Raw genomic sequence first — 25,369 nt, forward strand, 5'->3', positions numbered from 1 at the left:
TTTGTTAGATGACAAATGAAGAAGTAACATGTGTTTTTTGATGATACCTTTTAAAGTACAGACAAATATTTTGGACATGTTTTTTTTTTTTTAATATATCGCTTTATTACAATATACTAATAATTGATATGAAACAGAGATCGTGTCTTAATATGGAACTCGATCCATCGGACAGATCTTATCACCAATAGAAGATATCCCTCTTTTTTTGTACGCACAGTTGGAGTTATATTTGGAGGATAATATAAAAAGTTTATATAACTCCAAATCTCTCAAATGTTAAGATGTTTTTCTGTTCGCATTCAACGCGTGAAAAAATTTCGTAACATGACTGAGAGAAGCACATCTTATCCGTGAACAATAGTTACAATAATCCCGTACGAATCTTTTTTGTCCTTCCTTAAAACTATGTACAACTTAATTGGAAAATTTTTTTAATCGTTAGGCTTTATGGGATATCTTTACGATGCAATGATTATCTTTATAAGTTCTACGATATACAGCTAAAAATGTACATTTTTTTATATCGATAGAAAAAGAAAAAAATTTGTGTCAAACAAAAAATTATACATTATGACGTATCAAAGAAGTATGGACAGCAGTGTTCTCGTTTATACTCAGGCTTTTTTTTTCATGGACTTTGTTCAATGTTCCATAAATTTATACTGATATCCAAACAATGACATTTAACAATTAACGAGAATACTTCGTAATACTTAAACTGCGGCTATATCGTAAAAAATCGTTGAAGAAAGACCAATAGAAATATTATATTTTATATAATACAAATAATGGTGACGGTAGTTTATAGTGATAGTGGCCATAAAAATAAATATTAATCATGTACAAGTTATCTTAATATTTGATAGCTGTAAATTAGATAGTTTTATAAATCCTTCTATGAACATAAATCATACATTCTAATAATTAAGTTTATAATTGCATCAATGCTGAAAAAAAAAGTAAAAATACAAAAATTTATGAATATGCATGTGGTTTTCCGTATTATTGAGATGTTATTACTTGTTAAATGTACTTTCATAATCTGTGAATTGCAATCTTTCTTTTATTGTAAGAATGGTATCACAGAGGAAATTGTTGTATTACAAATGATTATGTTATTTTTTTTAAATTTTTTATTATTACTTTTTTTTTTTATTTTGATTTTACTGCGAATAATTAAAAATGCATAGTGATAATTTCAAAGAATGGACAGGCCAAAGTTTTTTTCATACATATTTGCAATCTTATTCATCAATAATATTTCCAGTTATAGATATGCGATTATCTGAGAAATACTATTAATGAATATTTCGTACAAGATCATATCTTGCGATCATTAATAAGTATACATTCGCTTATAATAAACATAAATCATATTATATGACTATCAAGTACGACATGAAAGTTATCTCGAGGAAACGTTTGATAACGAACGAATTTTTATATATGGATTGGCATAGTTTGACCAAATAAATGATTTTTTCAGAAAAATAACTAGGTAAATTATAATAATACATTACTTTTAATTCTTATAGAACAAAGAAATGACGTGCTCTTATAAAATATTAATGATAAGAAAAGTAGCTCTAACCGAATATTATTTAATTAATATATTCCTTTCTTTGAAAAGTCAGAAATCACAGACAACGTAGTCTCTCTATATCGGTAAGATAGACCGACAGGAATTTTATCATCGACAATTTCACTGCCTTTTGTACGACTTTCGATGCTACCTATATCAGATGCTATCGTTTCTAATTAAACTATCTTCCTTGTCAACTGGTGGTGGACCTGTGGTAAGTGTCGTACTGGGTCCTGCCGTTAGATAACCAGCGGATACTGGTGTTCCAGCTGATGAATAATCGAAAAGATATATTTTTCTATTCACGATATTTATATTTAAATTTAAACATAAATACCGATTTGAAAATCTTGTCATACCTGTTAAATAGCCTGAGTTAGTGGCGTTGGATATAAATAAATCATGTCGTTGATCTTTGTATTCTGCCCAGACACTAGATCTTTCTAGTATAGCGATAACTTTTTCACCTAAAAGTAAACTTTTTGTCATTGCTTTCAAAGCTTTTACTATTTGCGCTTTTGTTGTAGCTGGATTATCGATAACATCTAACCGTCCTTCCAATATATTTAAGAGATATGGCACCATTTCAGCTTCCAGTGCCTAAATACAATTCAAACGTATACTGTACTTTAATTCTTTTATTTAATTACAAAGTATATATTAATGTCTATGTTTTACAATGTAACGTACCTGTTTAATAAGTCTATCCTCATTCGTTGAAAATAATCTATTTAAAGTCTCGCATGCTATTGCTATCATATCCCGTCTGGATTGCATAGCATGTTTTAATGGACTTATACACTCTGTTTGACAAATAGATGATATACAAATCTAAAAATCGAAAAGAAAAGAAATATAATAATACGGTAATTATAATTAGAAACGTTATATTTTAACATTAAATTAATTCACCTCGCTGGTAGCTAATTGGTGTAATATTAATATTGCTGTTTTGTATACGGAAGGTTGATTGTTTTGTATAGCCATTTGCTTACATAGTCGTGGTATATGACCTAACGATGGTACCTGATCTGCTAATATCGGTTGCACTTGTAATAAACACACCAAAGCTTGTGTTGTAAGCTCTAACATCTCCGGCTGAAAAAATATATTATTGTAAATACACTCGTATATGATCTGGTGGTTATGAAACTGATCTAAGTCATATAATATTTTCGTCTTGAGATATTTGAATATTTGAGTTGGAATTATTTGAAAAGAATAATTCTTTTATATAATTTTAAAATATCAAGAATAGCTAGCGCGTGACAAAATATGTCTCAATATCTCAAATGACTCAGATCACTTTCACAATCCACCAGCTCTAATATATAAGATAAGATGACTTGATATTTTCGGCTAATTAGTTTGTAACTCTTACGTCAGTCTTTTCTTTCGACATAAGTGTTAGAATAGTGTCCATAAGTTCATTTAAAAATTCTTTAGGCTTTCTAAGAGCCCATGCAGGACTAGCTATAAATAATCTGAGGTATACGCCGCCTACTATAGGTTCATTTGTAGCGATATCAATATTCTTTTGAGCCTCTGGTACATTCAATTTCTCGTTAGGATTGCGTCTTTGCAATGCGAAATATCTGTACAAAAAATTATTATGTATATTTGTATGTAATAATGTAAAACAATATATAGTATTTTTAATAATCCGTATTAATTTAATTGTATAGAACATACTCACTCATCTTTTAATTCAGCAATAATTCTTGAAACTCGTCCTTTAGATTCATCGTCCCAAATTAATTCTGGATTTTCGTGTTTCGTTTCAAACATGTGCACACATTGCTTAGGTGAATCACGAATAGCTTCACTAAATAACCTGGGTAAAAATTTAGATAGCTCTATTTTCACCTTTGGCCCAGCCAATTTATCTGAAGACATTTTGGCGAGCAATTCAGCCGCTGTTTCTCGTACCTGAATATTACTTGAATTGCAGAATAAATCAAGGACATAAACAACAGCTCCTAAAAATATTAATTATCACAGAATTATCTCCATTTTTTTTTTTTTTTTTTTTTTTTACATATTCTTTCAATATATTTACACCAACCTTTGTCCAGTGCATCTTTCACTATCTTCGTTGAACTCATCAGTGCATATAAAGTTTCCAATGCAAGAAGTTGATACTCTTTTAGACTATGCAAGCATAATAGTAAATGTACTATAACTTCGTTCGCTGCGATATCACTAACACATTCTTGATTTTTAGTTACGTTACTGATTACTTCAAGCGCACTTTTTTGCACCAATTTGCAATTGTTACAATTAACTAATCCAAATAATAGCTTAAAATGGCCCATACACTGTAGTTCTATACCAGGATTATTTTTAATTACGTTTCTTAATGCTTCTAGAGCCATTACAACGTGTTCCAATTTCTCTTTATATTCCTTGCCTAAAGTAACATTTCCAAGGGGAGCTAAATAATCCGATGATTTGGACAGAAACTCGAGCAAATTGATTGTAAAGCTTTTTGGATCCTGAAAAATATTAAAAACTTATAATAAGAATAATACAATAAAAAAGAATATGGTAAGAGAACTTATAATAAAAACTCGGAATAAAAAGATAGTATATAAAAATTGTATGATTAATTTTACCTCTATAGGAAAAACTGGTTGTTCATTATATACTTTAACAAATATTTCACCAATAATTAATTCTCCAGCATGAGCACTGTACTTAAAATTACCGAAATCATGTTCGAAATTTTCGTTACCATTCAATCTCTCTAATCGCTTAACTTCTAGATACTCGTTTAACTCTGCTCTAGTCCCATTGTCCCAAATTAAATATGGGTTTGAACAATTAGAATTTAATGTCTTTAATATTTCTTCAGGTTTATCTTTGCTAAGCTGACGAGCAAGATAAGGCGTTAAAAGTTTTTCTAAAGCATTTACTATGATAGAATTATTAGGTGTTTTGTTTTCTTTCGTCATGTAACCACCTAGTCTGGCACAAGCCTTAACAGCTAATTTTGCCAAATTATTAGCAACTTCTTGTCTATTCTCATCTTGAGTTCTTTCGACGCCACCTTCTTCTAACGTATAATCATAATTAAACATAAACAGCAACAGATGCCACAAAGCATCAGATTTAAATAATTCCATTTGTAGAATGCTATCTGTAGCAAGCGATGAAACACATTCGGTAGCAACCGAACATAACTTTGTCAAATGCTGTGAAAAATATTCGGCACGATGTTAGATCACATTTTATAATCATTAAAGTCTACTATGTTAAAACTATTTTATAAGCTGTATCATAATAAATGTTATAAAATGTAGAATTTATCAAAGTACTTACTCTGAAATGTAATATTCTGCACAAATCTTTAACCAATTGTGGTAACTCTATAATTTTATCTCTGCATCCACTAAATGATCCAGCAACAGCGAAACATTTGGTAATGTGCATACATACTTGTACCGCGATATCGTTAGATTTACTTGATTTGTTCAAAACCGAAACACATCGAGTATAAGCATTAAGTAAAACCTCTAAACCGTCTTCTCTTCGTAATTCTTCCGCGTTTAAAGCGGAGCAATGAACCGTATGATATGCAAGTTCACTAGCAGCAGCCAACAATGGTGCAGACTTTGAAAATAAACGTTCATCATCCGATTCTAATTTGATCGTCTTAATTAACTGTGGATAACCAGCATATTTATATGGCCTAAGTTCTTCTGCATATCTATGAAAAAGAATACTTTGTGTTCTCAAAATAAGTACTATATTATCAGGATTCGGACCGTCGGTAGTCCAACAGCTGCGACTACATAAAAATTCGTATGCCTGATTAACTGCCTCAAATTTATCCTAAAATAAAAAGCAATATATATTTTATATCGTACGACTTTGATTGCTCTAGAAGCTATCCTTATTGATGTTAACTCAGTACTTACTCTGCCTTGAGGATTTTTATCAGGATGATACATTTGAGCTAATTTGTAATATGATTTTCTAACATTTGCTTCATTGTGTTGTTCTCCAACAGGCAAACCTAATACTTTGTAAGCCTCATCGACTGTCATTAAAGGTGGTTTCTTTTCTACCTCTTTTTTCCATGCATTCAATACGTCTTTTAATAATTGCACCTGTGTCAGTAGTAACAAATAGTATACGTATCACGATGAAATATAAAAAGATCTCTAACTTCGACTTACAGGTTCAGGTATAGGCCATTGCGGAAATTTGACAGTATCGCACAAATGCCGAAGATAAAATATTTGACAAAATAATTCATTTTCTAATTGTGGATACCTCACAGCAGGTATAGCGATATATTGATATTTGGCCATGGTATGGCTTCTTAATTTCGGGGTAAAATCGGCAATATGTGCGGCTATCTTTTCTATAAGCATTCTTCTCATTTCGGCATTCCAAATTGCTTCCGGAGTATCAAAATCACCTAGAAATATTTGTGCAAATTTCTCTGCACCATGATTCTCTAAATAGCTCACCATGGCATCGGGTAAAAGTTGACCAAGAATGCTTCGTTGCATAATGTCGGAAGATATGTTCTGGAAATATCAATTACGATGCAAATTTATATTTAAAAAAGTAATCGTACGAAATAATATTATTATGGAACGTCAGACATACATCATCGCTTCTAAAAGCCTGTTTGGTGTGTGTCAATTGTAAAAATCTTGCTATAGGTAGAACATTGGAACCAGTGTACATCAATATAAAGTAAAAGACACCGGTGAGATAAATTTTGGAGACATCTGCATTGTCACGCATTATTTCACACAATAATGTAGCGACTCTTTCGACCAATACGGGATCGAAGGTCAGTAAGAGTTGTACAATATGTGGCAAACATTGAAGATCCGACAAGAGACGTTTGACACGTGGTAATGGTCTAATAACAGCATCATCCGCGTCTCTACTTGGAAAGTATTCGCACATTTTAATTAAGATATTTAAAATCAAAGTTGCTAATTCACTTTCATTGATTACTGGAATTCCTCTTGCAACTAAAGTCCATTTCAATTGTGGTACTTGAGATATCATTCTCCATCCATCCAATCCTTGTGCCCAAACCTTTGTTTTATAAGTTATCTTATTTGTCGTATATAAACTTTTCAAATCCTTTAGACTTATAGGACCCTTACGCGTATCGCTATCGTTATAATACCATTCTTTTTCCATTATCCTCTCTTGTTGTGGACCTGCTTCTATGACATTAGTTTGCGTGGGTACCACAGCACGAGAAGTATGTAAATGTGCTAATGTTAAAAGATCTACAAGCGCTCGTACACCGTTCTGATCCATTATCTCTTTAACGTTTCTTCTGTGTAGAATGAGTTTCTTTATGAACATAACTAATCGATCACGCTCCATTCTATCGGTACACCGATCCAACATTCCTACTATATATTTTGTGTCTGAGAATGGTCCAATATCTTCGTAATATCGTCCATACACTATAGTCATTGCTTGCAAGCAAAGGCACTTCATTTCGACTTTTGTTGTTAACAAGAATCTATGGTATAAATCATTAAAAAATTCATATCTATATGAAAAAAAAAAAAGAAGAGTTAAGATTTTATTATCTTACACTTTAAATACATTCGAACACTGTCGCATACTTATTTACTTACGATTTTCGAATCGGACTCTCTGGGCTATCTCTTTCTAATAGCAGCCTCAAGTAATAATCTCCAATTTTGACTTCATCTGATAGGCACTGATATTGCACTTCGAATTCTCTGTAATTCCATGCAATTAAGGTTCCACCTGCTAATTCTTTATCCGAGGTAAATGCACGTATCTCATGGTCGAGAGCAGTTCTTAATTCTTCTCTTGTCTTATGATTCCATATTAAATTAGGTAACGAATGATCTTGATTGAATTTGTAATAAAACAATTTCCAGTTTGCTTCAGACTTAATTCTTTCTCTGCGTTTTCTTAAAACTATTGGACGTTCTTTGATTTTTTCTCGTCTTTCTATACCAACGCGTGCACCCCAGTGTTGAAGAGCATGCTCCACATGTTTCTCTACTAATCGCATTTGACGTTCGATCATAATCCACTGCTGACTTTTTTTATTCTTCGATGCATGGTCTATTGCTATTTTTAAATTATCACGATTATTTAATCTTTCTTCTTCGAGAAATGAATCAGGAACTTTTTCGTTGGAGTCTAAATAATTTAGCAAACCGACGGGCTACAGAAGATAATGTATAAACAATATAAGTTTTGTGAACAATATAGATTGGATGTAAATGAAGAATACTTGAAAGTTTTTTAATTTCTTTAACCATAAAAGAATGATATTTTTACCATAATTCGTTTTAATAATCCCATAGCTGTAGGATGTCCTGTCACCCATAATCCTACTAAATGTCTACATAGTTGTCTATGTGTCAGAAGTCTATTATCATTGCCAATAGTAAAGAGACTATATAAAAGATGCCTTGGTAAAGCTCCTTCAGCAAGAGCTAATTCTTGCATTTTTGCAGCCACCTCAGGTGCACCCTCTTCTATAATTGCTCTCATTATCAAACCAGCTCCTTTAACAATAGCCAGTGACGGATGTTGAAATAATTTGAAAAGAGATCTACCCCTTGCTGCAACCATTTCTAAAAGGTTGTCAAAATGTTTGCCGTCCGTAGTTTCACTATATGGTACACATAATGCAAAAGTTAATAGATCAAGCATGGCAGAAACTACTAAAGCACCAGTGCCATGATTCTGAAATGTTCAAAGTATATACTTGAAGTTCTTCTTTGTATTTTAAGACCAGAAAAGATACAAGAATATATATGTATATACATATATATGTATGCATGTATGTATGTATGTATGTATGTATATTGAAATACTTACAATATGATTAATCCACATTTCAAGTAAACTTTCTAAAAATTTGTTACTACTAAGAAGACTGCTTTTGTTTAATTGTTCTTGCCTTAGGTCACAATCATCATGCATTGGTTGCATAAGCGCACATATACAATCTATAGCAGCCTGTGTAACACCGCAATCTTCTCTCTTTAATGCCTTTACAACTCTAGTACCAATAGCTTCTCTAAATCCAGGAAAAGAAGTGAATGCAGTGAATCCAACTTTACTTGCTACTAATCTTCGTATAGCATGAAATTGTGCTTCGATCTCGTCATTCCCTTCTAGCTCTTTATGTACTAAGGTGCTTAAGGCAGCAAGTATAATTTTCTCTTTATTCTCAGTAAAAAGTCCCTGTAAGTAGTTATTCATCACACTGTACAGTTGAAGCTGTAAGCTTGGTACAGTCCATTCAAGCGGTGTACCGTCCTGAACAAAGGGAAAAAATCTCAGTTTGCATGTTTTCTACGTATGATATCAGACAGAAATACCTCAGTTGAATCTTTTTAATGATGTCATAAAGATATTCATGTTTCTAGTAATAGTCGTTTCTCATTACGAAATATTTAGTACTTGTGTCATTATAAATACAGGCATAGGTCCCGAGATATTTCCGTCTTGATCAATTGTAACCGCTTCAATGTACTGTAGGCCTATATTGTTAGTTTAAATATTAAGACAAACTGTTTACTGAGAAATATTTTAAATATAATTATCAATATGAATTTTCTCTTACATCTTGAGTTATTGAATAATTGAGACCACTATACGGTATATTGGCATTAAACCTTTCCAAAATTTCTGCAAAAGTACGTCCTCCTGGTGGTTGTTGTAAGAATTTAATATGAGATATTTCTACTTCTTCATCAACGGGCAAATTAAAAGGTCCTAGTCTTTTTCCTCTTGCAATTGGATGCATTCTTACATGAGCATCTCTATTTCCAGATGCTCTTACACCATCAAGTAATGAAGCTAATAGGGAATCTCTGTCCGTTGCAGTGTAACTTCTTGTTTGTCCATTTAAATATTGTATCGTAAACAATTGTGGATTTTCATTATCACGAATAAGGGCAAAAATGTCTGATAGTGGCCTAAGAGTACAAATATTATACGTCTGTGGGTCCCTTTCCAATAAGCAAGTATCAGAAAGACAAAGTGTTCTTTTTTGTAGTCCTTTATATCTAGGTGAAATTTTATGAACAGTAAATTCTGATCCGCTTGTTATATGCTCATCATTACTGAATTTGCCTAATCTTTGTGCAACAAAATCTTTTGTTTCTATTGGTTCCTTTAAAACTTTTATACTGATTCCTAAATTATTTATTGCAGATTCCAATAGCTTCTTTTTTATTTCTTCCATCTTATCAGATGAAAAAAGATGTAAACGTCCAAATCCACCGCAAACAATCGCAAATCCATTAGGAAAGTCTTTCATCGTAGCGATGCCTTCAAAGTCCTTATAACAATAACTGGAAAGTAGCATGTTCGTTGTAGGATCCAACTGATCAAGACTGTATGGAGTTACTTCCAATACTATTGGTAAATTTGTATCAGACCAATGGCGTTTATAAGCTTGATATTTCTATAAATAAGAAAAATATCTTACTACTTAGTAAGATTAATAATACTCAGTTGTAATATTTATTTATCGTAACATGTAATTAAAAAATCTTTTATTTCGCTATATAAAACATATTATATTCTAACTTAACGACAATCAATAGGTTTTTAAAAGTTGCTACATAAAAGAAATTATACACACACACACACACACACACACTTGTATCTCTTTTTACATGATGGTGTATGTGCAAAAAAAAATCATGTTAAAAAAAGTTTTCTAAAACAAGAAATATAGAATTTGTGTTAAATTAATGCAAACTATACAAGAAACCATTTAAAATATAGAAGTGGATTCATTAAAAACATTTTGTTTAATAAACAAGTAAAAAGAAAGTTCATCTGTTGAGAAAAATGAAAACCAATATCTTTTTTAAAATAATACAGCTTCCATGACATTTTTATGAACTAATTAATATATGTTTTTTATATGTAATTAATATATGTTGTTGCAATCGGGTAAAAGTAAATAAAACGTGCGAATAAAACATGTTCAGAAAATCATATAAATACGAATCATGCAAAAAAAATATCATGTAAAAAGAGACTCAGGTGTACACACGCATACGCACGCGCACACACACACGCACGCTTATGTATATATTTACAATGATAAAGAACAGATAGAACATAATACTATCCCATGCATAGATATATCATGACCATATGGCTAATATGATAACAAATATATCATTGAAATTTAATGCAGAATTTCAATATAGGAGAACGTTAAAACTAATAACTCACCAAAATTTCTTTTGATTTCTCTGCAAACTGACCTCTATATTTAAGTGCTTCTGTTAACAAATGTGCTCTATGTTCTGAACTAAATTTCATTGTATCAACTTTACGTTCTTTCCGCATAGTTATGCTGAATTCACAGGAACCCAACTGATGTTTATTTGTAGGTTGTACACTAATAAATTCAGAGTATTCCCATTTATTAGTGACCTCTAAGGTCCCAGGATTATATGTTGTAATACCCATGGATCCAATAGAAAAAATACGTTTGTACCTATAATATATTCCATAGAGTATATATATATTTATATATTTCTAAAAAAAAAATGTTAAACTTTCAAAGATTTGACTTATAATTTTATCAATTAAATATTATCATATCATTTAAATATATCTAAATATATTTATAATATAGTTAACATTGCAAGAGAGTTTTATTATCTTTCTTATCTAACAATAATGGTTTATATAAAAAAATACATGTGTCAATAAAACTTTGTCAAATGGATTAGAAAATCATTTTTATATAGTATCGTATAATTTTACTAAAAAAAGAGAGAATAATGAAAAAATCTTTAGAAGGTAATAGAAAATTAATCTAACATAACAAAGTACATAGACTTACTTCCCTTTCCATGAGTGTTTGGTGACCAGAAAGCATGCAACATCCTGGTTATCCTTTAGTGGCATCATTGTCTCATGTCCTGAAGACGCAACAAAGATACAGTTTTAAATAATATTTTAATAACAAAACACTGCACAATACTTGCATCTGCCAAGTAGTGTTAGGGAACATTCGCAAAACGAATAGAAAAAATCGTGTGTGAGTCTTTATATTAGAATACGGATATGTAAAACGAAATGTCAATTCAACTTTTGCGAATATCGATAATAATTTAACTGCGTGAACTAACGAAATCTTAACGCGTTCTCTTGCGTTTCAACAAACAAATGTCATTTTGAAGACTTCCGTTGGCCTGGGAGCAGCCATGTTGAATCAGGGGTGTTAACAAACAGCTGTTTCCAGATGTCACTACATATGTGCCTTTAAGATTTGTCCAGATTCGTTATTAATCAGGTTAAGTGCGTGACTAAATTGCGTTTGATTCTGAAAAAATTTATTGTTATAATTCTATTTAATTTTATACGGGTTTGTGAATGTTCTTCTTAATGTTTTTTATCAAGAAATAAATAATATCATTCGTATACTCGTGTAATTATAATTCTACAAAACTTTGTTTATATATCTATTTCTTATTTCAGTGAATAAAACGAAAAAATGACAGAGCATGGTATACAAAGTGAAAGTGATGAAGGAGAAATTAAATCTGATTTTGGAGAAAATCTAGATGAAGAATTGCAATCTTTACCGCATGCATTACAACTTATACGTAAAATGCGTGAGCATATTAAGTGGCAACGTAAAAAGATAAGAAAATTACGTAATAAATTACAAGAACAGGTATTCATAACAATTGTATCTAAAATTAATCTCTTCAAATAGTTATCTTATGTGAATATTATATTTATAGAAAAATCGAACGAGGAATAAAAGTTTCATAGAGTATGGTACTCAAACAGATCCTTTAGAATGTGAAAATAAATATCTAATACAAAATTGGGATCTAAGTAACAATAAAAAATCAAATAGTTTAATCGAACAAGTAAAACAAGTAGCAGAATCTGCATTATTGCAAACTGGTTTTGTATATGAGGAAACATCAGGATTATATTATGATTATAATACAGGATATTATTATGATGCTGTAAATTACTATTTTTCATATAAAATTATTAATTATGAATTATATTGAAAACAATGTAATATTAAATATATTTTATAGAAACAAGGACTTTATTATGATGGGAATAATGGAACGTATTATTATTACGACGAAAGCAGTAAAACATATAAGTTCCACAGCCATGCGCACACAGTTGTCAACAATATTGCACATTCCCAAGAAACTAAAAAGGAAAAAACATCAGATGGCAAAAAGGCAAACAAGGTTAATAAAAAGTTTAAGGATAAAGATAAGGATATAAGAATACAAAACCTTAAAATTCATAAAAATGTAAAAGGTGTATATATTTGTACATATTTGACATTGTGTATATTTGACTTTTATTTGGTTTCAGGTTTTGGATGAGATAAATGAGTTAATAAGTGGACTTTCAAATATAAAAATTGAAAGATACAGACGTCATGCCCTAGGTAATTATCTTATGCTTTTAATATGCACACATATCTCTCTTGTAGGATACGGTGAAAAAACGCAAACTCGCTCAAGATGGAGAGAGCTTAAAAGAAGATGAGCCCGAAGAGGGTGAATGCTCGGACAGCGATAGCGAACAGAGCTCTTATAACGTTACACCAGAATTGTCCACAAATAGTGAGACTGAGAATGAGGAGGAACAAGGTCCAAAGATAATTTTTTCATTTTTATTTCAACAGATTTCATATTGTATCTAAATATATTTATTTAGTTACAGATAATATTAATTCTGTTCTCAAAAATGATATATATTAAAGAAATGTAAATCTATTTTTGTTTTAGATATTGCAAAAACATATCCACCATGTATGAGAATAATAGTGAAAGAAACAAACCTTCCAAAATTAAAAGTTGGCTCACTTTTCCTTGTAGCATACACCGGTGGTTCAATGGGTAAAGAAGGAGATCATTCTGTCATAATACCAGATATAAATGTCAGTAAGGTATGTAATAAGAGAGATTGTAGATAGTATCTTTGACGTCATATCGGATAGTGAATACACGATTACATAATATTTGACGAACGATAACGATTTTAGCATCACGCACGATTCCTCTACAACGAGACAACAAATTCTTATTGGATAGTAGATTCAGGTTCGAGGAATGGTACATATTTAAATGGAAAAAGATTATCTGTAGCTAAACAAGAATCCGAATCGTACGAGATAATACATGGTTCGATCATTCAAGTGGGCGGTACAAAATTGTTGTGTCATATACATAACGGGAATGAAACTTGCGGTCATTGTGAGCCGGGATTGGTACAGCACAATGTAAACACAGAAGAGAATGTATTCTCCAGAAGGAATCTTCATAAACAAGAACTGAGAAGGTTAAAGACAAAATTCGGCGTAGAAAAAGATAACGTTGCTTCTGCCAGTCAATTGGCAAGTGGTTATCGGGATAGAGCTCAAGCTCGTAGACAGTGTGTTGGTTCTTCAAATCATCATGCCAAGACAGAACAAAGTTCGATCGATACGTGAGTGAAGATTATTAAATATTACATCAAAGCGTAAGTTAATATAATTCTTATTCGCGTATTTATCTTACAGATCGATAACAAAAGATAATCGAGGATTTAAATTACTATCTAAAATGGGATGGTCCGAAGGTCGTTCTCTAGGAAAGGATGGCGATGGTAGAACCGAACCGGTGAGTACTTTTATTTTGTACATAAATTTACAATATGAACGAAGCGTAAGAGAAAATAATCGAAAGATACAAAAGATGAATGATAACTATCAACATTTCTTTTATTTAATGCTACAAAATTGTACTCTTATTTCTATAGAACGTAGTAGATAGACAGTAAAGAATTAGGTCAGTGTGTAGAAAATAAACACACTTTAATATGCTCGATCGTTAATCGTAGAAATTTAACGATGCAAAATCCACAATTCAAACACGACCTATTTTTTCAAGACAAAAACAACTCGTTCGGTCATATTCCTTCTTTAATTTTGTAAATTAGATTCAATCTAGACTATATATTTGTTCTCTCTCTCTCTCTCTCTCTCTCTCTTTCTCTTTCTCTCTTTCTCCCTCCCTCTCTCTTTCTCTCTTTTTTCTTCTTCGTCCGACTAGGATAACTACAAGGACGAGGACGACGACGACGACGACGACGACGACGACGACGATGATGACGACGGCAGCAAAACGAGTTCAGACCGTACGAGCAGAGCATTCGTATGATAACGAGCGTAACTCCTGTGAAATGTATAGAATAGTTATAGGAAAGAGAGGGTAGAAGAGGAAAGAGAATTATCCCATACACACACACATACACACACACACACTACTCTCTTTAAGATGAGAAAGAGATAGAGAGAGAAAGCAAGTGCCTGATGTCGAAGGGACGAACGGCAGTGTTGAGAGGGACTCGGTGGAAATGAATGCAAATGTATTGAAATCCAAATCATTATTTTGTCTAGACGCATCGTATGCTCTATTGCACCCCGACCATCTCTTTCTCTCTCTCTCTCTCTCTCTTTCTCTTCCTCCCTCCCACCCTCTCTCTGTCTCATTCGCTCGCTCGCTCTTCGTCTGTAGAATTTAGCTGCTCGATGGGACGAACGTGGATTAAAGGATTTCTTCTCTCTCTTCTCTTTTGCACTTCGTGATCGCGAACCTAATTTTGTTATTCTTCTTCCTCGTTTCTTTCTTTCTTCGTATCTCGAATGTTTCTCCGATCCGATTTTTTTTTGTTTTTTTTTTTTTTTAACAATGTACGAAAACTTTTGTCATTGTGAGACGACTATTGGAAGTACCGGCTGTCTCTCTTTTCCTTTCTCTCTCTCTCTCTCTCTCTTTCTATCTATCTTTCTCTTTCTCTTTCTCTTTCTGTCTCTTCCTCTCTTCCTCCCCTTTTTTGTCCTCTTATTTGCTCGTAAAACTCGGCGGATCCTTAAGACGATCGAAGATGTACAACACAGTAGGTCGGGCATATAAATGAGAGAATGTATTTTTAGCTTGTCGCCTCGTCGTCGCATTCTTTTCTTTTTCGTCGTTCACTCGCGAGATCGAGAGTTTGACGAGGTGCGTTGTACTTTGGAATGAATGAGCAAAAAAAAAAAAAAGAAAAAAGAATAAATAAGAATAAAGTAGGAATGACGAAGAAAGGAATAGAAATTTAATCGATCGAGTAAGTTTTTATTTAATTTTTCGTCCTTTTGCGAGAACGACTTTAATCGTGACCTTTAATTTCTTCTTTTTCTTTTTATTTTTCTAAATAACAGATTAGACGAAGAAGCATTTTCTTTTACATCGGTTTTTTTACATTCTTTTCGAAGCAAATAGCTGCACTTTCTTTATCGAGAACGACGAAAACGAATCCGCAAGTGCATTTCGCACGATTCTGACCTACATCGTAAACGGAAAATGTAGGAAGAAACTCTGGAAAGAGACAGAGGTGAAGATATCCTTGGAAAGGGTTCGTTTTTCCTTCGGGAAAACCGTAAAGCGGACATTGTAAAGCCGAGGAATAACGATTGCTAGTAAACCGCGAGGACGTGATAAAGTATAAAATCGTGAAAAGGGAGAAGAGATCGCCCTTACGGAAAAGGGCAACGCTTTCGTCGATATCTCCTTGACGGGTTCATTTATTTGAGTGCTTCGATCGAACAACAAATTTTTTTATGGTCTACCTTGTAGTGAACGATACTTTGAAGAAAAAGAAATTGTATTAGAATAGGAAAACTTCTTTAATCGTTTATTTAATTATATTAAATGTCATTGGTTAAATTCATGTTTTCTTTGATAATTAAACATTTAATATGAATTAAAGTTAATAAAAAAATAAACGATAGATTTAATGCATTAAAGAAGAAGGTTCATTTTATTTATTTATTTATTCATTATTATACGTACTAACGTCGAACGTATCTTCGATATACGAATATGTATTTAAGTATTAAATATTAAACAATCAAATGACGATACCAAAAATATTCTTAATATTTAAAAAATATTTTAATGCTTGAACCGTATTCGAACTAGAATGAATGTTTTTTTCGCGACGAATTGTATAGTCGATTCTGGGACTGCATTCGTTAACTACAACAATTTCATTTTATGGACATTCAGGTGCGTATCCGATAGGATGTTGAAAGCGTCGTTTCTATCTTCGATAGCACCCTTTTTTACGATTTACATCCACTTCTATATTGCTTCGGCATTTTACAGCTTGAGTCTTGGAAGAGGTGCTTGATTAATGACGCTGTAAATAATCTAAAGTATTTCAACGAAAACAATGAATCCGTTCCTTGGTGCTTCCATAAAATTTGTTTTTTCTTTCTCCTCTATCTCTCGAATAGCTAACCCTCGTTTTAAAAAAAGGATTCAGTCTTTCGAAAGATCGTTTTTCTTTCTTCTTTTTATATTACAAATTAATCTTCTAACAGCAACAATTTCTTCTTTCGATTATATATAAAAGATCATGTTTCATTAGAAATCGTATCTTTTCAATTTGTGTTTCTATTCGATAAAATCAATGGAAAATTATTTAATTCGATATAGAAGAAATAATATGAATAAGTCATTTCTTTTTTTTTTTTTTTTTTTTTTTTTTTTGACGGTCCGTTCTTTGAAAATATCACGAAATTATTGCGAATATATCGAAATGGAATTAACGACGTTACGATTTAGTAAGAGTACATTTGTGTAGGAAAGATGATAATAAAAGGGGCGTAAGGATTGGTAAGAATGAAAAAGAAGAAGGAATAGAGGAGGAGAAGAGTGGATCTTGACAAGGCGACTTTATTTCTCGGTCGAACCTGTTGCTGGCATATCCAGCATTGCCTTCTTCTTCGGTCCTTCTCACCTTCCATTGGACGTTCTTCCCTTTCTTCCGGCGAGAGCAAGCAAGCAAGCAAGCAAGCAAGCAAGCAAGAAAGAAAGAAAGAAAGAAAGAAAAAAGATAGATAGATAGATAGATAGATAGATAGATAGATAGATAGATAGATAGATAGATAAACAGATAGATAGGTAGAAAGAAAGAAATAAAGAAAGAAGGAGAAGAGGCAAAAGAGTTCCGGAAGGGCAGGAAAGAGGAAGGGTCTGAAGGACGCGACGGAAGTCAAAGACTATGCATCCATGGAAAGCCCTGCCGCGGGCGGTATAACGAAACGCAAGGTCGTCTCGATATTATGTAATGCTGCAAAAGAAAAAGAGAAAGAAAGAGAAGAGGACCTCGAGTATAGTTACGAATACGTAAGGATACTAGAGGAAGATCCATCTCCTTTCTACCTTTCTCTCCAGCATCTCTCCGTTTCTCTTTCCTCGCCTGAGGCGAGCCATTGTCTTCTTTTAAAATTCGCTATGCTCGCACGAAAAATTGAGATCGCTGTTTAAAAATTTGAACAAGAGATGATACGCGAAGTATTTTTTTTTTTTTTTTTTTTTTATAGTTAAAAGATTATTTCTATATAAATAATGTCGAACGATAAATTATCGTTATCGTATTTTTCGGAGATCGTTTTAGTCTGGGGTAGGTCTAATTTGATTTTTTTGCAATAATAGATAGATAGAATGGTACGGTGTATGGAAGGGAAGAATGTAAGAGAATGTTGGTATTTAATGAAGAAGGAGAGAGAGAGAGAGAGAGAGAGAGAGGTCGTCGTAGTCAAGCTATTCTAAAGGGGTGCGGGAGGCAACAGGTGGGAATCCACAGTCACAAATAAATCCAACACGAGCGTCTCTAACGTCTAGACGACGATCCGCTGACTAAACGTGGATACAAGATTACCGTGTCATTTCTCTCCCTTTCGTTATCCTTATTTCAATCTTCCGTTTCGAAGACAAAGAGAGACAGAGAGAGAGAGAGAGAGAGAGAGAGAGAGAGTGACGGAGAGAGAGAGAGAGAGGAAAGAATGATTCGAATAAAAATATTGATAATAGGAAACTGTCAGTAAAATATTTAATAATCATTTCGAACGATTATTTTAATCTTTAGGATAGAGGTTAAAGTTCGTAGGTCGAAAGAAACTGTTGACGATCGTGTTCTTTAAAAAGAGAGAGAGAGAGAGAGAGAGATAAACAGAGAAAGAGACATGTCAAACATATTGACATTTATCAAACAACATGTTAAGGGTAGATTCGTTAGATTAGCTAGATTATAACCGGACTTCACCGGATCAATTTTCCTTTTAGAGAGATATTAATCGCGATAAATAACGCCGTGGTGAAAATGTTTATTCATCCTCTTATCGTTTAATACCGAGATAAATGCATAAGGTCGACAAAAAGCGACGAAATATCTATTCTTTCGATTTGTGGAGGGAGGGAGGGAGGAAGGTTTGGCTGAGGAAGGGGATAGAAGAGATAAAGAAATAAAGAGATGGTAGAAAATTAACGATGGTGTGATGCATAGGTTCGATGGTCGGAGAAGGTGGTCAGACAGAACGCGGACGCATAATGTTGTGCATACACGAGGGTAAGTGCACACGTGCGCGCATAACCGCGTCTCGGTTTAACGTCCGTCTATCCGTCCGTCCATCCATCCGTCTGTTCGTCCGTCTGCTCGTTCGTTCGTTCGTTCGTTCGTTCGTTCATTCGTTCGTTCGTTCGTTCGTTCATTCGTCTGTTCGTATGTTTGTATGTTCGTATGTTCGTATGTTCGTCCGCCGCCCCGTACGTGTACCATCGGCTACACATAACGTTAGCTAACTAGGAATATACGATCCAGGAGTAGGAGCAAGCCGGTCGATCGGTCTAGACGAGGTGTGCGTACACGTTCCGCATAGCGCACGTTGCGCGAACAATCGCCCGGACCCGACACACAAATATGTACAATGAGAGAGGGAATAGGACGGGTGGTAAGGCTAGTATGAGAGAGAGAGAGAGAGATATCTATTAATTACAACGCGCCAGCAGTACATGACGCACCGACTGTGGTCGAACGTACGTCGAGACAGGCCAAACTAATTAAACGATCCGCCGATATATAGATAATCGAATATGCGTTAACCCTGTCTTCTTCGCTATCCCCGAAGAGGATCTTTTATTTCTTTGATTTGCTCGTTAGAATCCCCCAGCGTCCATTTATGTATATCCTAGGGGTTTAGAATATAACGACAGTAATCCCTCGTTTGATCCTCGTAAGAGCCAATCAAAAGGAATAAGGTTGATAATCTTAAAAATCGGAAGCTTACGTTTTTAGTCGGACTTTTTGATAATAAGAGGATTCTTCAAAAATTCAGTAGATAGTTCGGTACGTTTTAAGCTCGTAAAAGTGAATCTTAAGGTATATATCTATATGTATATATACGTGCCGTATATAGATAGCTAGCTACTCGACGTTATTCCGCTTCGGGCAACTGGATTTTAACGTAGGTGGAGATGCGACCGCGGAAAAGAGAAATAAAGAGGATGCGACGGGACGAAAAATGACAAGAGGTATCGTGCGGTCAAAGTCAAGTCGAGGAGTTCCCGTCGTAGGATGGAGCATTCTATCGTTGCGCGGATTTTTCGTATCGTTCGAGTCCTCTTCGATTGGTATGGTACGCCGTGACGCGGCCACAGGAGGTTTCCGTTCGGACTGACGCACGGATTCTCGAGTTTTAGCTATCCCGATGAAGCGGCTACGAACGAATAGACACGGCGAGTACAATACGTCATCTAGGTTGGCCTATCACCGCCAGACGGCTTCCGTCTGGGTAAACACGCATGCAACAACGTACACACATCAACGCGACGCGAGTGGATCGACGTTAGCGCGCGCAGGACGCTCGAGGCTTCACCGACGAGCATCTAGGGACATCCATCACAGGATTATCGCACGAGCACGGTGGTAACACGCGTGCTCTCCTCAGGAAGTATATGGAACGCTCCCCTGACGTCTCCGATACGTCTATGCCTCCTGTACCTGTCTGTCTTCATCTCTCTCATATACATTCTCTCTCTGTTTCTCTCTTTCTCTCTCTCTGTGTATTCCCTTGTCCTCTCTCCCTTTACTCGATCTTCCATACCGCATGTTCCCTGTGTCTATTCTCTCTTGGAGCCTCGTCTGCGCGCAGACGATCGCGCCGCATGCTACCTATACATGTATATGTCTAGTTTAGTCTACGGACTCTCTACACTCTATAGACAACCAAACACTAATTAATTCTCTGCAAACACGACGACTCCACTAAACGAGCAGAAGATCCCTTTTCTCCTTCTCTTCGAGATATACTCCAGTCTCGCCGTTGGTTCGCGTTAATCTCGCGAAGATCTCTCGATAGTAGCTTCGTCTACTGTCTTACTTCTTCCCTCCTTACATTCCTCTATCGAATAAATCTTTTTCAGATGGATAGATAACTGTTATTATTTTTCCTCGTTTCGAAAAAAGCCAGGAAGCTTCCGTTCAGAGAATCGAACTTTTTGGCTGAACTCATAGGGTGAAAACCTGTCCTGAAGAGATGAGACACGACGTAAGGGATAGAAAACGGAACGTTGAATTGGAGTTGCCGGTGGAAATGCCGAGAGAGAAAGAGAGAGAGAGAAAGAGAGAGAGAGAGTAGAAGCAAAGAGAAGTCTGTGACGTTTATTTCAGAGAGCTACGACGGCTCTTGGTAGCGACCGGAGGCGACGGCGGACACACCGGCGGCGTTGTAAACGAGCAAAGTTTCGAACCCAATATGCTGTCTCCGCGCATGGAAGCCCACATTCAACCTGTCAAGGTGCGACGACAACGACTACTACGACCGCAGTAGTGGTGTACACGTGCTACCACCTCTTACACCCCCGTCTCCGGTAATGCCAGACGGGCAAACCGGGACAAACTTTCGAACTGGCACAGACCGTCTGGCACACTACCACCGTCCTCTTCCTCCTCCTCCTCCTCCTCCTCCTCCTCTTCTTCTTCTTCCTCCGGAAGGAGAACCTGCGAATTCCCAATATGTTATTGTACGTCTGCCGGCACCGTTTTGTCTGTCCAAGCCCCAATGTCTATCGGAGAACAAATGAAACTGAGCGAGAGAGAGAGAGAGAGAGAGAGAAGGGGAGAGTCTGCTTTCCCGATCCAGGAATTTCCTTTTCCGCACGTCCTGCATCAAAGATGACCACGCTTTCGCGTTCGTGTCCTTTTCGTTCTAGACATTTCCTAGCTTCTTTCCGGATAACAAACTCTAATTCAAAAGGGATATCTGATCTTTTTTCTCTCATACGTCTCTTGAAAAAAAGAAGAGGAAGTTGGACAAATGTACGACACAAGTTGTTAAGGTTTCTTTAAAGAAAGTATAAAAAGGAAGGAAGAACGTCATCAAGGTCGACGACAAATAGATAGAGCGATGAATTGACGGAGGCGACGAATGAGCGTACGCATTCGAATACGCGCACGCATCAAGAGCTCGTCCAAAGTTAAACGATGCTAGTGGAGTAGACGTCGAGTGTTAGACGTCGCGCCGTGCTCGTAGCTGGCGACTGCCGGTTGGCGGGCGTTAATCGGTAATCGTCACGGTGCATTGCCTCCCATCCAAACGTTTTGCCCTATTTGCCTATTTTCTTAGAAGATGGATCCGAACTTTGAAAGCGTACTCGGATAAAACTTATTTTGCGGTAAGATCGTAGAGAGATCTGGGTCGCGACACCTGGAAGGAACGAGAATAGTTTCGCTCGCAGACGGTTAACGTCGCTCGCCGTTTCGTATGAAAGTTTGAAACGACGACGGTTTCGTCGTCTCTTTCTATTCCCCCCTCCCTCTCTCTCTCTCCCTCGATACTCTTCTACCTCTAGTCGTTCTCTTGCAATTCTTGCATTTATCGATCGATCGACGTAACCCAGACGTTCTCGGTTCTATCGTTCCAAAAGAAAACATCATTGTGTCTTTGGTTCAAGGGAGATCATACATTTTTATTATTATTAAAATCGATAAACTTTCTTATCCTCTCGCTCTTATCCACGTAAATATATAAGCTAGGATGTACCTCGTTAGCGTGACTCCGCCGAGACGGAACATTTTAGTCTCCTATATTTTAATCTCCTTCGTCAGCTTTTTAGACGACGAGCGACGAGGTATTAAAGTTTCAACGTAATTCTATTCGAAACATGGATTATGTTTTCGCAGGAAACTCGTCTCGTCTCAAATAGAACGAGTCTGGTCCGTTTTCTCGTCGTGATTCGACCGAGCGCCGACTGTGTCACGGCATAGATTATAACGAGCGGCCGCGACAATGATGTGTTATAGCATATAAGTGGTCTAGACGATCCAGATGGATGTATCATCGTCGTTGAGTTGTCGTTGGCGGTTTTGGCGTCAGTGTCGACGTCGGTCTGCTCTACGCCGTTCCTTGACACGAAGCTATCTGCCAAGGAACAAGTGGTTTTCCGCATTGGCCGTCTTTTCTCTCTCTCTTTCTCTCTGTCTATCTCTATCCTTCTGTCTCTGCCTCTCTCTCCCCTCTTTCGCTAAATTCTCGTCCTCTCGAACACGGTTGGACGAATAAATTGGATGCGTTAATTCTTTGCAATGACGATTTTCTTGAGAACAGTCGCAGTTAACTTCTTTCAACTTCCCTCGTTTTCTCGATCAAAGCGACGAGTTCATTCGCCGTCGTTCCTTTCCACTTCCCTTCTTTTCCATTTCCGCCTACCTCCGTTTTGCTATTTCCGTCCCTTTTTCTCTTTTATCCAAGTAAGTCAAGTGATGGCGGCGGCAGTAGACAGGGCCTCATTTTCAAGCCAGACGGGTACAGTACTTGTCCCAAATACGGTCGAGAGAGTTTTTGTCGGCTTAAAACTGGCAGGGTATCTTACTCCGAAATGAAATTTTTTTAAATCGCTCTCCACCGTTCCCCGAATCTTTATCCTAGTCTACCGAAGCTAACATTTTTAATTAACTATTCATACAATTACTTACGAGATGCGAATGAGTTTGCGGACGAAATAGCAAAGTTTTGGCCTCGGGGTATCTCGCTTTTCGACGACGTTTAAAGGATTGACCGAGGAAAGAAAGCTGCTGCATTTACCAACGAAATAACGAGTTACTCGCTTAGAAAATTCTAATCCTAGGGCATTGTACGAGTGACGTGCTCGACGTACTCGAAATCTTTCTCGACTGAGCTTTTTTGGTGGCTGCTGTTGGAGATGGAGGAGGTGGAGGTGGAAAAGGTGGAGGAGGAGGAGGAGGAGGAGCAGCAGCAGGCGTACCACCCATAATTTCTCTCATTTTCCACGATGCGCTCTTCTCTACTAGGCGTTTCTTTTTCTCTTTCCTTTTAGCCAAGTAAGTCAAGTGACGGCGCCGGTGGAATAGGGCCTCATTTACAGCCCAGACGAGGGAGAACACTTGGCCCAAATACTGGCTGAAGAGAGAATGTACCCGGGTTCCACCGTAGAGCCGGTTAAAATCTGGAAGCGGTTCCCTCTCGACGATAAGAATCCTCGCCGAAAGAGACACGAACCTTCTCTCTCTCTCTCTCTCTCTTTCTCTTTTAATCTATGATTTTTAAAAGACCCGATTCTTCCAGAGCTGAATTCTTCAAACTCTGAAATATAAGATCCGTCCTGCCTCGGAGGATGATCCGCGGAAGCGTGACCGTCTGAAAATGAAAGAACCATCGTCTAATTCGAATTAGCATAAATCCCGCCGGAGGCGGGAAATCTATTTAAAACTTCAAGCTCGTAACTCTTCGTTGTGTCGATAAAGCGCTTCGTTTCGAGTCTCGGCTGGTCTCCGAGAGGTAAGATTAAGGACGAAACGTGCGAGGAGATTCGAGGAAACTAGCGATACTAAAAATTTACCGAGTCAAATTCGCGGAAGGTTGGATACGATTTGCATTTGGTCGCGACAGACGGCCGAAAACGCAGCCGGACGAATACTTTGATCGTGCAGACTCGGCCAGACAGTTTATCAAGACCGACGAAGCCACGTCTCGTCCAAGTAGGAAAGGATTTGCATAGATATCTCGGGCCGAGCTTCATTCTATTTTACAGCCGGCACGTATTAGCGCCTTCCAACCTCCTCCCCAACGAGATTACCTCCCTCCTCCACGTCCTCCTCCTCCATCTCCTCCTCCCTTCTCCTCTCCTTATCAACCCTCCTTTTCTCTTTCGCTTCGACTCGGATTTTCGACGTTATCGTCATTCTCTTTACGTCTACCAATTTGTCTTTTTTCCCCTTTTTTCTTTCCTTTTCTTTCTTTCTTTTTCCTTTTTTTAAATTATCATCGTCTTGTTCTGCTTCTATTTTTCCAGATAGCTATATCAAACAATCCAAACAAGAGCGGCTTTGGTGCGATCGAATCGGACTTTCCTACGGTCGAATTGGATTCAAACGTTGAGAAGAAGCAGGCAAGATGGCGAAAGGCTCAACAACGTTACAATCAAATTACGGAGTAATCACTAGGAGAAAATGTTCTAATCGCATTTCAACGATTCTCTTTATATTTTTATTGACGAGATTCTGAGGAAGATATTGTTACGTCTAATGTAAATAAATAACAAAAGTAAGGCATCTTTGAATCTTCGTACTTTATCGAAGATCTTTTTAAGTTTGTCAAAGAAGAAGAAGAAGAAACAGAAGAAGAAGAAGAAGAAGAAAGAGAGGAGATCGCTTCTGGATCCATAACGACGCAGCTTCTCTAGCAAGTCCGCTCGTTCTCCGACGATATTTATAAAGCAAACTTGGCGGTGCAAAGACCTCGCAAGGGAGTGCTAGTGAGTAAGAAAGAGATAGATAGATAGATAGAGAGACAGAGAGAGAAAGAGTCGGAATAAGCCGTAAGTTTAGGCCAAGCCCTTAACTCCTTTGGCACATCAACGCTGTCTTCATAATAAACTCGGAGCATCATGGTGGATCGTT

At 36.0% G+C, this 25,369-nt stretch overlaps 2 protein-coding genes across 13 annotated transcripts; one reads left to right on the forward strand and one right to left on the reverse strand.

Moving 5' to 3' along the window:
* Nucleotides 1–31: 31 nt before the first annotated feature.
* On the reverse strand, nucleotides 32–11,838 carry LOC122632952 (dnaJ homolog subfamily C member 13). Of its 5 annotated transcripts, none has more exons than XM_043820286.1 (18): nucleotides 11,728–11,838; nucleotides 11,439–11,517; nucleotides 10,820–11,087; nucleotides 9,189–10,034; nucleotides 8,438–8,881; nucleotides 7,892–8,302; nucleotides 7,210–7,775; nucleotides 6,206–7,121; nucleotides 5,767–6,123; nucleotides 5,506–5,697; nucleotides 4,907–5,419; nucleotides 4,201–4,779; nucleotides 3,651–4,080; nucleotides 3,282–3,564; nucleotides 2,967–3,180; nucleotides 2,498–2,683; nucleotides 2,276–2,416; nucleotides 32–2,185 (listed from the first exon to the last, which is right to left on the reverse strand). In XM_043820286.1, exons 2-18 carry the CDS (start codon nucleotides 11,504–11,506, stop codon nucleotides 1,742–1,744), a joined length of 6,858 nt encoding a protein of 2,285 aa, XP_043676221.1. In that variant the 5' UTR covers nucleotides 11,507–11,517; nucleotides 11,728–11,838; the 3' UTR covers nucleotides 32–1,741. The 5 variants fall into 5 exon arrangements, with proteins under 5 accessions (XP_043676221.1, XP_043676245.1, XP_043676235.1 ...); XM_043820310.1 differs by having other exon boundaries at nucleotides 32–1,854; nucleotides 1,945–2,185; nucleotides 8,438–8,806; nucleotides 11,439–11,823; XM_043820300.1 differs by having other exon boundaries at nucleotides 32–1,854; nucleotides 1,945–2,185; nucleotides 11,439–11,823.
* Nucleotides 11,832–25,021, forward strand: LOC122632994 (angiogenic factor with G patch and FHA domains 1). Of its 8 annotated transcripts, none has more exons than XM_043820392.1 (10): nucleotides 11,832–11,963; nucleotides 12,077–12,275; nucleotides 12,346–12,579; nucleotides 12,658–12,822; nucleotides 12,953–13,028; nucleotides 13,372–13,532; nucleotides 13,629–14,071; nucleotides 14,145–14,244; nucleotides 21,122–21,248; nucleotides 24,763–25,021. In XM_043820392.1, the coding sequence occupies exons 2-10, from the start codon at nucleotides 12,093–12,095 to the stop codon at nucleotides 24,846–24,848; spliced, it is 1,575 nt and encodes a 524-aa protein (XP_043676327.1). In that variant the 5' UTR covers nucleotides 11,832–11,963; nucleotides 12,077–12,092; the 3' UTR covers nucleotides 24,849–25,021. The 8 variants fall into 8 exon arrangements, 7 of the variants coding, with proteins under 7 accessions (XP_043676327.1, XP_043676307.1, XP_043676360.1 ...); XR_006327990.1 differs by lacking the exons at nucleotides 12,953–13,028; nucleotides 21,122–21,248; nucleotides 24,763–25,021 and adding exons at nucleotides 13,074–13,233; nucleotides 19,921–20,082; nucleotides 20,152–20,864 and having other exon boundaries at nucleotides 11,833–11,963; XM_043820372.1 differs by lacking the exon at nucleotides 12,953–13,028 and adding an exon at nucleotides 13,074–13,233 and having other exon boundaries at nucleotides 11,833–11,963.
* Nucleotides 25,022–25,369: the final 348 nt, after the last annotated feature.

Source organism: Vespula pensylvanica, chromosome 1, assembly GCF_014466175.1.
Source record: "Vespula pensylvanica isolate Volc-1 chromosome 1, ASM1446617v1, whole genome shotgun sequence".
In the NCBI taxonomy this organism is placed as follows: Eukaryota; Metazoa; Arthropoda; class Insecta; order Hymenoptera; family Vespidae; genus Vespula; species Vespula pensylvanica.